At 43.7% G+C, this 14223-nt stretch overlaps 1 protein-coding gene across 8 annotated transcripts in view; it reads left to right on the top strand.

Moving 5' to 3' along the window:
• LOC109321966 (probable E3 ubiquitin-protein ligase HERC6) overlaps positions 1-13583 on the top strand; it is a 47274-nt gene extending 33691 nt beyond the window's left edge. For 6 of the 8 annotated variants that reach the window (XM_019552712.1, XM_019552708.1, XM_019552711.1 and 3 more), the window contains 7 exons: positions 855-998; positions 1864-2030; positions 3545-3638; positions 7286-7356; positions 10552-10735; positions 11313-11415; positions 12841-13583. In XM_019552712.1, the coding sequence (XP_019408257.1) occupies positions 855-998; positions 1864-2030; positions 3545-3638; positions 7286-7356; positions 10552-10735; positions 11313-11415; positions 12841-13049 (972 nt within the window). In that variant the 3' untranslated portion in view covers positions 13050-13583. Of the gene's footprint in view, positions 1-854; positions 999-1863; positions 2031-3544; positions 3639-7285; positions 7574-10551; positions 10736-11312; positions 11416-12840 lie in introns of those variants that run through there. The other 2 variants (XM_019552707.1, XM_019552714.1) reach the window with 2 other exon arrangements.
• The last annotated feature ends 640 nt before the right edge of the window (positions 13584-14223 follow it).

Genomic DNA, 14223 nt, shown 5'->3' with positions numbered 1-14223 from the left:
CCTTCAAGAGTAAATTGGATGCTTATCTTGCTGGGATCCTATGACCCCAGCTGACTTCCTGCCCTTTGGGCAAGGGGCTGGACTTGATGATCTTCTGAGGTCCCTTTCAGCCCTAATGTCTGTGAAATCTTTTGAAATCTATGAAAATATTTTCTGAGCGGTTCTAGCTATAATACATCTGACAACACCTGCCTAGTGGGGCAGGCGCAGATCACAACACATTAATGTGGTTCTAAATTATAAATTGGATAGACTGCTTCTGAAATCTCCATGAGGCTTTCAAGACTTTAATTCTATGACCCTCATAAGCAAAGACTAATGCCACAAGTTTAGTGACTTCAAGTGTGCATCACTCATATAGGGAACATTTACTCCATGTGCTAACGTTGCCTAGCCCTGAGTTACTGTGGAACCAGACCTTGTGGTCCTTCATTGGAATTTAGGTTAATCTGGTGTGGCCTGGCTGTTGCTTGGGACTGCAGACACAAGGTGAATCTGAATGGTAGTTCTGGTTGTCTTGAGAGTACAGGGAGCAATATGGAAGTTGGGCTTTCAGCCTCTTAGCAGGCGTAATACATTTGACTATAGAAATTTGTCACCAGTATCACTTTAGAAGTTGAGAGGTATAAGTGGCAGTTTGAAAGATCAGGGATGATGAAGACCTCCTAAATCATCCCGGTTCCCGTTTTCTGGTCTGCAAAAGGTCTGACTGTTACAAACCCATGAGCTAAGCAGGCAGTTTGTCTTCACGTGGAGAGATGAGTGTTATTTTTCCAGTTCTTTGGGAATCCTTGTCCGTTAATATCTTCAAAACAGTAGCCAAGGGGAACATCGGTCTGTCTGTATCATTGCAGGTGGCCTTTAAAGGAGAGATTGGCCTCGATGCAGGAGGAGTGACAATAGAATTCTTCCTTACCTTGTTTGAGGAAATGGTTCATCCGGACTATGGACTGTTCATGTATTGTGAGACCACGTCCCCCATGTGGTTTCCTACCAGTGTAAGTCAGCATCAGCTCAAACTGTTTTGGCCCAAGAGGCCAAGGGCATGTGAACTTTGATTCCAGACTTTCTTGTCTTTTGCACAGAGGTTGCTAGGAAGCTTGCTGGAAAGCAGTGGAAATTTCCAAAGGAGTGAGTCTGCACCAGCTGGATGTTTGTTTGTGTGTAGGATTTGAGGGGATTCAAAGGAGAACAATGACAATGAGCAGAGGTGTGCAAAACTTGCATAAAAGGAGATTGAAAAGACTGAGATTGTTCACCTCTGAAAGAAGATCAAAAGGAGGGGACAAAATAAGAGAATACCCATAAAGTAATAGTTTAGGGAAAATAAATTAAGTATTTTTTTATAGCAGGGTAGAGATTTTTATGTCATGATAATTACTTTGCACATGGCCAGGCTATATTTATTGCATGATTTACTAGTTAATTGCATGATAATTAATTGGTACTTTTGGGGGGTCTTAATTTGCGTGTGTGACCAGTTTAAATTTATTGTAATATGTGTATCATGTGGCAGGGGCCTTAGAGAGCACCACTCTATCTTGGCAAAGTTTCTTTTGAACAGTTTTACCTCTTGTATTGGATATTTCTCTTCTACTGGAAGGATCATTTTAGAAAGGCATGGTAAAAAGTGTTATATATTTTACCTTTGACCTTTTCTAGCTCCGTTTAACCTGGCCACTAACATTTTTGATGCTTAGAAATGAACTAAAAGGTTTCCTCCTTGTATGTTTGTTTTCAGTATGTTTGTTTTCAGAGTTTCTCAGATCTGGTTTGCCTGTTTTCTTTTCCACAATGATCTTTTAATAAGTTGGAATAGATGTTTTAAAGGTGCAAAGTTTTGGGATTTTTTTTTTTTTTCAGCCTTCAATAGAGAAGAAAAAGTATTATCTTTTTGGGATCCTGTGTGGGCTAGCTCTCTTCAATGGTGTCATTGCCTATATCCCTTTTCCACTCGCTGTTTTTAAGAAACTTTTGGATGTGAAGCCGTCCTTGGAAGATTTGAAGGAGCTGAGTGCTGTTATAGGGAAGTAAGTTATTTTGGCTTTGGTTTTGGTTAGCTGTGTAAGGGGTTGTGTGCATTTCCCACATGTATCAGTAGGCATGAAAGCTTGTTCATATTTACTATATGTTTATATAAAATTGAGGCAGGATGGTGTGCAGTGAAGTGGGCCTTGAGATAGGATTCATTTTTCAGCTCTGCTGATTGGGGAAGTTACTTAAGTTCTCTGTGCCCCTATTCTCTGTGGGCACTATTTCCCTGAAGAGTGGTTGAGTGGATTAATTGATGCATTGATTAAACTGGAAACAGAACCATACAAGAACATAAATAGCTGGAAGCACTGGTGCAGCTGATGTTTGTTTTTATGCTTTTTCAGTGCTTGGTTTTTGTCATACAGTCTGCCAACCTGACGCCCACACTGGAAAAATTTTTTTAGGAGCCCCTATTTGTTTTACAGGAGAGTAGATTGCAGCTTGGATCAAGTGGAGTTTTATATGCAGGGGGCTGTTATTTCAATTGTCTGTGAAATAGTCAAACTGAAGATTGCAGCAGGGAATATAATAGAACTCACACTTTAGTCAATGATGTCTGCTTAGTTCTGATCTATGATCCAATATCTCTGTGAGAGTAGTTTTGGACTTGTGGATTGAGAACATGGCTTGTAACTGGAGGAGGTGCTTTTATGAATATGTATCAACCCACTGTTTAGGGAGATATAGTACCTTCAGTTATATGTCTGGAGTAGTACATCCTACTGTAAATTCTATCTTGTACACTGTGCTGTCTATTTGGAGAGGAAGAGGAGAATACAGCGAAAAGCAATCCTGAAATATATTACATGCGTTTCACTATTGGGAGTCTATCAGTGTAACTAATAGTGCAAAGGCTGAATCGCTTATATTGTCATCAAAACCTAGAGATTGTCAAGGTTCATTGTTAAGACATGAAGAATGGACAAATTACTTTTACTAATAATTGATGTGAACAATAGCAACATGTATATAAGCACGTGTATTTTATATTGTGGAATTCCTTTTGGCTGCTAAGAAATAAATACTAGATATTCTGGGGGAAAAACATACTTGAGATGCAGGTTTTTGCTGGATAAATATTAACAAAACAAAAATTCTTAGCTTGAGCTGAAGTTATGGAGAAAACAGAGACTGGTAGGAAAAACAGAACTCAGGACATAAAGCTGGGAAAATGCAATAAATGGAATAGAGCAAGAAAGCAGGTGTAGGTTTTCTAAAAGTTTTGGTGGCCTTTCTCCCTGACCAGGTATGAAGTCTACCTTTTGAATATGCACTTCACAAAGTTTGGTTTCTGCAGTTAGAAGTACTCTTACTTTCAAAGGCTGTTTAAGTCAGGTAACTGTGGCAAGCTTTATGCAGTAAATAATTTTGAACAGTGTCATATTTGAATGATGGCAGTTCATAGTCGCAATCAGTAATAAATGTTTGAAATTTCACTTCTCCAGATGCAGGATAATTTGTTGTGTGATCTGTAATCTAACAATTTGTAAACGTATTTTGTTTGTTTTAGGAGTATGCAGGCAATTCTAGATGATGAACATGATGATATTGAAGAAAATCTTCAGCTAAATTTTTGCGTGAGTACTGCTGGAAACTATCATGATGCATGTCCATTTAATTTACTATATACAAAAGTACTTACAGTTATCAGTACTTTTGGAAATATTCTTTACTTCCCACAATGGACTGAAGTATTGCTAACTCTCATACTGGGGCTGGGTCCTTTTTCTATTACTGGACTAGTTTTGAGGAGCTTTTTATTAAATTGCTTTCATTGCTTATTCATGTATTTCCCCAACGTGCTATCGAACTAGGTTAATACCCAAATTGTATGCTGTGGGAATACAAACAGTGATACTTAGACTGTAGCTTTTCAGTTTATCCCTAGGGGCTTTTTGAAATATTATCAGAAGGAGTTTTTTGCCCTGTGCATTGGGTATGTCGTTTTTTAGAGTAATTGTGTATTTTTGCAATGTAATGCAGATGTTTGATAAAACAGTGCATTAGTAATGCCTGGCCATTGATTTGTAGTTTTTTAATTTGAAACAGGAGTGTCCAAATTAACAGATCACATAAGGGTATCATGTTTTGGCTCTCTGATTAACCGTTATAGCTCAGGTGGCTCCAGAGCCAGTAAGAACTGAAGGTCACTTGTTTTTGTCAAGCCCTTTTGGGAGACCTTTTTCTCTTTGTACATAGCCTCTCATTTAAAGGGTCCTGGGCCGTGACTAGGCTGTGGGAACTCCTGCAACACTAAAGGCCTTGTTATACCTTATGCTGTAAACCAAACAAATATTAATCAGTTTAGTATTGTTCAGCTTAGTGAAGCAGTCACACCTTAAGACAAAAAAAGCTGTGACTGTCCTTCACCTTCACAGCTGTGACTTGCCATTGGAGGCTCAGTCAGTAGGGACTGGACTAGGAGTTAGGGGCAGAACCAGCTCATGGCTTGAGCTCCGAGGGGCCTGATCCTTTTTTTCTTCACGGCCTGCCCACATGCGCTGCCCCTTCCTGGCATGATGGCCAGCTGGGCGCCACCTGAGCTCTGAAAAGGATCAAGCCCCTCCAAGCTCAGGTGGTGCACATTCAGCCCAAAGCCCAGCCGGTGGTAGCATAGCGGGGTGAACTCCAGAGAAAAAAAGGATCAGGCCCCCAGGACCTGGATACTAGGGCTGTGCAAAATTTTGCTATCCATTTCATTTCAACACTGTTTCAACTTATTTTGAGGTTGAAACAGCAAAATCAGAACGAACCAAAAGGCTTCAAAACAGCCTCGAAACAAAATGAAGCTAGTTGAAATGTTTCAATTATAGCACTGGGGTTGGGAAGTCTGATGGGAAGCGCTAGATTGGGCGGGGGACAGGGAGTCAGCCGAGCTGGGATGACTTCTCATCCCCAGCGCTAGATCTGCCAGGGGATGGAGAGTCAGCCTTACTGGGCTAACTTGCCATCCCCAGCACTAAGATCAGGCTCGGGAAAGGAAGTCAACCCAGCTGGGCTGAATTTCTCCAGCCTGATCGTGGTCAGGCAAAACACTGAAACAGCATCAAAACAGCCTCACTGTTTCGATGAAGCAAAACAGCGAGGCTATTTTGACTCAAAATGAAATTGGATATAAAACAGTGTTCCAGCCAGACCTTGAAACTGAAGTTCGAACGGAACAGTGCCGTTTCGCACAGCCATGCTGGACACGTGCCAGTGGAGCCAGATGAATGGAGCAGGGTAGAGATTGATAGCTGCAGTGCAGTAGCCTGAGACCACTTCCCACTAGCCCATGTTCTGTCGGACTGTACAGGGTCCAGCCACTAGCTCTCTCCTCCTGCCTTGCCTGATAGCAGCTAAGGTTTGTAGGCGCTTGAAGCCCTTTAAACCCCCATAGCAGCTGGGCAGCTCTGAGCATGGAGCGTGGGGCTCAGTACCAACCACCTGGGCTGAGGCTGCACAGAGCAGGCAGGGAGGCTTCACCATTCATAGCAGCTTCCCAAGCCTGGCAGGGGTAGGAAGTCCCTTCCGTGTACCTAGAGGTGAATTAAGAATTTTGGGGGCCCTAAGCAAAAGGACTGGGCCCCTCTCTCCTGCAGGAGCTGGGCTTCAGCAGGGGAAGAGGCCCCTTCCTTTCTTCCCTTCCTGGTGCTGTTGCTGTGGTGGTGTGAGAGAGACCCAGTTCTCACTCTCAATGGCAGCTATGATGAGCAATATAAGGTAAACAAGAAGAGGGCTTATTTGCATATTTTCTGGGGTACAGAGATGGAACTTCCTGCCCCTGCCAGACTTGGGACACGGTTGTGAGCAGCACAGCCTCCCCAGCTGCTCTGTGCAGTCCAAGCCTGGAAGGGCAGCACCAGGCCCCAGGTTCTGCTCCTGGAGCCACCCAGCAGCTATGGGGGTTCAGGGGCTTCAGATTTACTAATTGCAGCTGCTGCTAGGTGACCCAACCAGGGCAAGCCAATGACTGCACCCTACACAGCCTGGTGAAGCACAGGGTCAGAGGGAACTGGTCTTGGGCTGTTGCACTGCAGCCATCAAGCTCCACCCTGCTCCAGTTGCCTGGCCCCACCTGGGCATGTGTGCAGGTGATGGAGGCACAGGTACTGGGTGGGGGCATGCTGCAGCAGAGCACAGGACTAGGAGCAGGTTCAACCATGGCTCAGTAGGAGGGGCCAGTACCAGCCTGCTGCCCTCCCCAGGTACCATGGACCAAGTCCACCCCAGGCATTCAGAACCACAAGCCAGTCCAGAAGGCACTGAGGCCTCTGGGCACTCCAAGGCTGCAGCACTGGCTTTGCCCAGTGGGAGCAGTGGCACAAAAGCACGATGCCCAGCCCCAATGGCCCCCCGGCATCACTGCCCTGATTTGGGAGGGGTCACTGCATGCTGGGATGTTGGATGACTTCAACTTGGGTGGAATAGCTGTGGAGCGTGGCCACACCTTAACGGAACAGGAACAAAATTAGGTAGACTAGAGATAATTCTGCCTTGGAGTGGCATTATTTTAAGCTGAATACCTAGTGCTTTAAATCCCTTAAGGGGGTTAACGTACAGCCAATGAAGAGCTTAAGAGCTACAGAAGCCACCTAAAATTACTGTGTAAGAAGGCCCTAATATACACTAATAGTTTTTCCTGCTTTCTGCTCTTTCAAAATGAAAGCCCTTTGAAAAATGTGAAGCCTCTAGGAGCAAACAACCATTGGATTTCATTGTAATTACCTTAGCCTGTAACTGTATGAATGATTCTGTTCCACTCAGTTGTCCAAGTCTGAACCTATTATAAGCAGTTGCAATTCCATGGACTTCAGAGATTCTAAATGTTGCCTGTTTATATCTTTTTGGTCAATGAGAGAAAACTCTGCGGGGAGGGGGGTGCGTGTGTGTGAGACATATATACACACACACACACACACAAAATTGGGGCTAAAAATAAAGATGACACAAGCAAAAACTCAAGGACATAAATTGTGTGTTTCTAGGCATTAAAGAAAACGAGCATTTCTGCAAATATATAGAAGAGTACATTCTTGTACTCTTGGTCTCTGTGTACATTCTTACAACAGTAATTTCCAGCAGCTATGGAAATCATTGTCACATTTGCACCCATCTTTCTCTTGCTGCTGTCATGTAGTTTTGAAGGTTTCTGTAAACACATACCACATAATCACACTGAATGATTTAATAGGGAACTGCTTATCAGGAAGAAGATTACTGTGCTTCTTGCCTTGAATACTTTTTCATAAAGCTATTTTTATGGTTTCAGATATCATGGGACAACAAGGACATAGACCTGATTCCGAATGGCAGTTCCATTGCTGTGACCAGTAAAAACAAGTATTGTGATACTGATCTTTTAAAAAATTCTAGCTAGTGAGTCTTTTGCAACCAGGCCTCAAAGCAGCCAAGGGCCACTTAGGGAGTTTTGGTGAACTTTTGCAGGCCAGTCAATACCCTTTCCCCTAGCACCAGCTCACCAAAACTCCCTTAATGGCTCTGCTCTGCACTTGGCTGGGTGGTTGGGGTGGGGCTGTGGGTGGGCAGGGAGCAGCATCTGAGATTAGAACCGGTGGACAGGGTCAGGGCTGGGATTGGGATTTGCTTCCTGCATGCCCCTGCCCACAGAACTGACGCCCATCACAGGAACATGCAGGCAGTGGATCGTGGCTCTGCCCTGGGCCCCAGCCTCGCACTGTCACTGCCTTGTTATCCTGGCTCCCAGACACCGCTCCCCACCCAGCTGTGGCCCCATCCCATCCACCCACCCACCTGCTTGCTCTGTCAGCTGCCCCCCAGTGGTGGGTGTGGGGTGGAAAGGCCAGGGTGCCCAGGCAGTAGGGCCAGATCTGGCGGTGGTGGCAGCTGGAAGGATCTGCTGCTGCTGGGAAGTGAGTCCAGCTGCCATGCTATCCTAGGCCTGCTGCATACCCAGGGATGGTAGGACTGTCTGCCTAAGTCAGGTGGGACCAAGCAACCAGACATGGGCCAGACAAAGTCCCTTGGTGGGCCAGATTTGGTGCATGGGTCATATTATGCCCATCCCTGCCTCAGAGTGAGAGCGATACTGCTGCTTTTCATGTTAGGATTCTCTTTTAGGCAGTCCAGTTCCTAGTACATATGTGGGAATTGGAAATAGGTAAACTCTGAGAGCTTAGTTGACAGTGAAAAATGTGGGTGGGCAGATGCAATATAAACCACAGATTTATGAATTTGCATAGAAATCTGTCAACTCTGCCCATAACACTGTCTTCTGTATATTTAAGTCCTGGTGTGGTTATGTGTCTCCTTTGTACTTATGTTCAGCTTCAGTCCCTGTCTCCTTTTCATTCACTGAAGAACTCAGAGCAAAAATGTATGAACCCTTAACCTACCACCCAGACAAGCCTGTTGGAAACAGCTCATCTTTGTGCACATGTCTGAGAGATGTGCTAACATTTTTTTCCAGCAAGTTTGTGAAATTGCAAAATATTGGGTCCCTCCTTCTAGAATTCAGAAATCTCAGGACACTTGTTTATCCTCTATTTCCTTCTCCCTCCTAGTGAAGCAATAATTCTGAATATAATTTTTTCCCTTTTGTTACAAATTCTTGGGAATATGTAATGTAGCTCTTCCTGTTGACTTGACACATGCCAGATCAACACTTGGGATCTCAATAATGCGGTGTTAGACAGGAGGGCACGATACAAAATTATATACATGCACACAAAACTACACAAACACTGCATGGATTCATACACACATGCACATACACAAACATGCACTTCTGTGGCTGTGTGTTAACAGTAGGGGCGTTTGGGGTAACTTGGGCTCGGGGGTTACTTGGAGTTAACTGGGGCCCCGGGTGGAGGTGAGTGAAAAAGCTGGGGCTGCAGTGAGGAAAAGCAGCGGAGCTGGAGGTAAGGGGTGGTGGAGTAAAAGCTGGCATAGAAGCCAGGAAGAGAGAGATACTGGACAAGGGTCAGAGGGACAGGGATCAGAGATTAGAGTGAGGCAAAGACAAATCCAACTGGGGTTCCAAAAATATCAGTTTTTATTAAACAGGCAATGCACTACACAGAGTGCAAAATTATTAGTACAGACACAGACAGCAGGAGAGGAAAAGACTTGGTAGAAGGATTGAAGTCAAGGTATGTAGGGACAGAGTTCAGGTCCTTTGCTTGGGGAAAGAAGGTAGGTGATAGCTACCTGTCCTAGGCTGTGAGTTGACCCTCGATGGCCAGTCAGGGTCTTCTCCAACAATGTGTTGTCCAGAGAGAGGTTACCAGCAGGGCCTCTGGGTGGATAGGTGATGTAGCGTAGTGCTAGTCCAGATGGAGAGGGCGTCCCAAGGAGATCACACTCTATCACGCCTTTTATAGGGGCGGGCTACCTGTGTCTCCTATGGGAAGGACCTGCCAGTCCTGCTGTGATGCATACGTGCAGATCCAGGTGTCCTCATTGTCTGGTGGGATACAATGGTAGGGTTGCTGGTTTCAGTAGGGTCTCTGTCTTCCAAATGTTGGGTTCCTGTAGGTTCTTTATCTTTTAAATGCTCAGTTTTGTCTCTGTTCCGGGGTAAGGTCTGTGGTTCATGGGTGAGTCAATGCAAAGCAATGGTCTGGTCATTCAGTTGATGGTTCTGTCATTACTGGTCATTCAGTAGAGGCCTGCTACCATTATGTCATTACTGGTCATTCAGTAGAGGCCTGCTACCATTATGTCTCAAGTGCCCTTGTTCATTCAGGAACCAATGTACATAGGAGAGGTAGGTATGAGTCACAGTTGCAAGATACTGTACAATAAGGTATGCCCGGGCAGGGGACACAAGATGGAGGCTTGACATTACAAAATGGAAACTTGACATTCCCTTGGTTAACTTTACAGACACAGGCCTAAATCATACAATATTACTATGAAACAATAAAAATTGATGCAAAAATGATAGGAATACAATATAATACAAAATAAAACAGTAAAAATCAATGCAAACATAACAGAACACTATTTACAATATAGAAAAGGGTAATTACAACAATAGAACTTAGCTTACCTATGACTATTTACCTATGACTACTTATAATTACTTATAAGGGATAGAGAGGGCAGAGAGTAAGTCAGAAATGGTTGGAGAAGGGGAGGGAATGTATTTTTAAGTTAAAAAAAAAAAAAGAAAAACCTGGGGGGGTTGTTACATTCCTGCTATGAGGAGTTGGACTGTCCTGGCTTCAGTGAGACTACTAACGCTAGTAAACAATCAGTTTGATTAGGATCAGACTTCCTGGCCAGGAATACAGAGGACCAGGAAAAGCATTTTTCTTATAAGAGTTTTATGACTGTGAACTTTACCATTAAGTGACAATCTTCTTTTTCACCTTTTTCTTAGAGGAATATAATTCTCGTTCTCGGAAGGAGAAAAAAATACCTTTTTAAAACTATTTTTGTTTTATTTTGTTTCTAGTACATTTCTGTGAGCAAGATGGATGTATTTGCTGACCTGTGTGTTCAACAAACTCATGTATAAGCTAACCAAAATTTCTCTTCATGTCTGTAAAGGAGGGACTTTATCAATAAGTACATTGATTACATCTTCAACAAGTCAGTGGAAGTGGTGTATGAGGAGTTCAAGAGAGGATTTTACAAAGTCCTGGACAAAGATATAGTTAGATTCTTTCATCCTGAAGAACTGATGGAGGTGACCATTGGAAACACAAATTATGACTGGAACAAGTTTGAAGAGGTTTGAGGGGAGAAGTGGGAGAATATTCTTCTATATTAAGTTGATTTACAGGTTTCCCTCACTTTATGCAGGTTCTGTATGTGCAAATTCACTCTTATGCGATGACCCTTTTTATACCAAAGATTTGTTATATGAGAGGTAAATTCACTCTTATGCAATTGGTGTGGTGGAAGTCCACAGTCAGCTGCTTAGTGCATTGCATTGGGGGAGTGATGTGTACACCGAAATATAGTCTCCTGTGTGGATCTGTGCTCCTCACTCATTGTCTGCAACATGTTGTCTGTAGTTGCCTTTCCCATTATGATAGTGCCCTGTGCTGTTGGTGAGTACCAAAACTGTCTCGTAAAAGTGGTAGAAATGGGCTTGGGGGTCAGTATAGTCAATGTCTTAGAACGTATCCTTATTTGTTGCATTGTAAAGTGGGTTCCCTATATGTGAATTTGAGTTATGTGCCGTTTTCCAGGAATGCATGTACAGCATAAAGCAAGGGAAACCTTTATCCACCCAGTTTCATTTCTTTAGAATAAAGCGCTCTCTCTCTCTCTCTCTCTCTCTCATAATTTGATCAACTTTGAAGAATGCAGAGTATCATGGAATATACACTCCATCACATCCCACCATCAAAATGTTTTGGGAGGTTTTCCACGACCTACTTCTAGAAGAGAAGAAGGGCTTTCTTTGTGGGTATCATTTCCATGAACAATAATTTTGTTTCTCCTTAAAATGCAGCCAATGGAAAATCTTTTAAAATATGATAAGCTATCATGAGTCATTCTTCATTGGCACAGAATTGGGGATCTACAAAACAAAATTACTGTAGAGTAAAAATGATATCTGAATGAAATACTGCCATTACTTTCAATACCCTTTGCCTCAAGCCCTTTATGCACATGAATAGTCCTTCTGGTATCCTTCTATCACTGAGACAATGCATATGTGTAAACCTGTGGTTCTTAACTGACCCCAGCATGCCACAAGACCTTTAGATGCTGTGATGCAGATGCTGTCACGGCTGCAGCAACAGACAGGTAAAGCTGCCCTGTGCACTTGCAGTCCTGTGTTAGGGTTCCCTTGTAACTAAAGTAGGCAGGAGAGCCAGTTTATGCTGTAGCCCTTCTCAGGCTGTTCCCCCATTGGCAACATGTAGGGGGTGCATGAGGGTGCATGTGCATCCCCTGAGATTACTGATGCATCCCCTGAGAGAAGTGCTGTTGACACTGCCAGCGGTGCCTGCAGGCAGTTGCCACTTGCTGCCGCTGCCACTGCCTTCGGATGGTTACCGTGCCCCCCCAGCCTCTGGAGGCACATGTCGTTCATGTGTTTTCCCCGACACTCCTGGTAATGCACGGACAGTTCGACATGTCTCATAAACTTCTGTTTCTGGGAGACACTGTACAGAGTCAGATTGGGAAGGGCTATAGCACAAGCTGGCTCTCCTGACTGATTTTAGCATTATCAGGACAAATGCAACCATGTGCCACAGGCCTTTAGTCAGGCTGTGAATGAGATGCACAGGGCAATTTTACCTGGCAACAGTAGCAACCGGTTGAGAGCCACTGAGGCAAGTTGAGCACAATGGTGGTTCTCAACTGGTTAACACTGCTGCCAGGTAAAACTGCCCTGTGCATCTTGTGCACGGCCTGACTGAAGGACTGGCACATGTGGGTGCTCCTCCTGGATTAAGGTTCCCTGAAAACTCAAAAGCAGGTAGGAGAGCCACTGAGATAAGTTGAGCACAACAATGGGGATGCCGGCACATTTCAGAAAAGTTATGGAGGGGTTCTCTTATTCTGAAAAGTTGACAACTGCTGGTGTAAGTGTTTGTAGGACTGAGGCCTTGGGTTGCAAGCATTTCATAAGGGCATTGTCTGTGTGCCTTACTAGCCAGGCGTTTGGTGCAATGCACCATAAATAATTGGAATATCATTCAAAAAAGCATTATGAGCAATAGGTTCCTATGAAACATGCTGTCTTTTTGTCAATGATAATAAATATCATGTGTAGTATATCTATAATACTAATTCTTAAAATTTATATTTTTAAAAGGTAATTTGAAAGTACAATTTAATATGTCCAGAAAAATCTAATCCTGTTCTGCTCTGCAGTGTTTCTTACAGGAAGTGACCGGATCCCTATACTGGGAATGAACTGCATAAGGATAAAGTTCTGTTTCAATGGGGCTCTGTCAGAAGATCACTTTCCTCAAGCACAAACTTGCTTTCAAATCCTATTCCTTCCACCATATTCAGACAAAGAAATTCTCAAGGAGAAGCTTTTTATCGCTCTCAGGAACAACCGGGGGTTTGGAAAATAGTGAATCACAAACTTGCATCACAACCATCACTGAGAAACAGACTGTTCTCTAGTCTCATGACCTTGGATTCCATATGTATCAAGCCTCCTGTTGAACTTAATCCAGTAATAGATTACCTTGAATTTTGGGGTTGTTTTTTTTTTAAGGCGTTGGTGGCAGTTCCCTTTGATCAGTAGTGTCAGAATTAGTTAAGGTCACACTTCTAGAAAAACACAGGTTAATTACTGTATCTAAATGTACTGGTTGGACTGAGTCTCTAAAAACCAGAGCAGTTTTAGAGCACAGCCTAAAATAGGTTTGATTACAGAAAGGATGAAAGACACTCTAGTGTCAATCTAGAGTCACTATTTTACAGAGTGATATTCTATCTGCTATCTAATTATTGCACCAAGCCAACAAACTATGTTCAGTTACTGTGACAGCACATAATCTCACATTCAAAATATTCTGATCATTCAGGCTACAGACAGACATTACATATAAAATGGTTTAAATGATCAAAAACTGGTTTAAACCTGAAACAAAACATACATTCAGTGCATTTAAACCAGTTTAAAAATGGCTGAAACTGGTTTAAGATAAACCTGGTTGAAAGCAGTATCAGACTTAACTGATTTGCGTCAAACTGTTTTATGCAATGTCTGTCCCAGACCCCTTCCTGGTTTAAGTTAAACCAGAGACTCCCAGCATCCCGGCATGCTGTCTGGGCTGTGCTCTGTGCTCCAGAGAACAGAGCTGGCCTCACCCTCCTGCTCCCTAGCCAGAGCTCTGGCAGAGATTGCAGGTACAGCAGGGTTTGCCTGGCTTCCCCCTGCCCCAACCCCCCTTGCTGCTCGCTGCTCAAGCAAGGAACCCCCCTCCCTTCCATCTCCCACAGCATAGACCCCAGCCCCATGGACCCTAGGCATGTGGTATGCTAACTAATGTTGAGAGGTGTCTGTGTGTTTGTCTCCAATTTCACTGGGGCAGGCAGACAGAACAGTGTCCGCTTAGGGCTTTTTGGAGCTAATCAACAGGTCAGAGAGGCTATTGTTTTGCTGATGGTGTGATAAACACTGTTATCAGCCCCCTGCTGGCTTGCTTGCCTATCAGTTTGGTGCAGACAGTATAAAGAAGCAGGGAGGGGGATTGAAAAGCTCCATATCATCAATAGATGCATGCACTACACACTCCC

Source organism: Crocodylus porosus, unplaced genomic scaffold (genome assembly GCF_001723895.1).
Source record: "Crocodylus porosus isolate Cpor-Errol unplaced genomic scaffold, CroPor_comp1, whole genome shotgun sequence".
Classification (NCBI taxonomy): Eukaryota; Metazoa; Chordata; order Crocodylia; family Crocodylidae; genus Crocodylus; species Crocodylus porosus.
The sequence above is the reverse complement of the archived record's forward strand: the minus strand, read 5'-3'. Positions and strand labels throughout refer to the sequence as shown.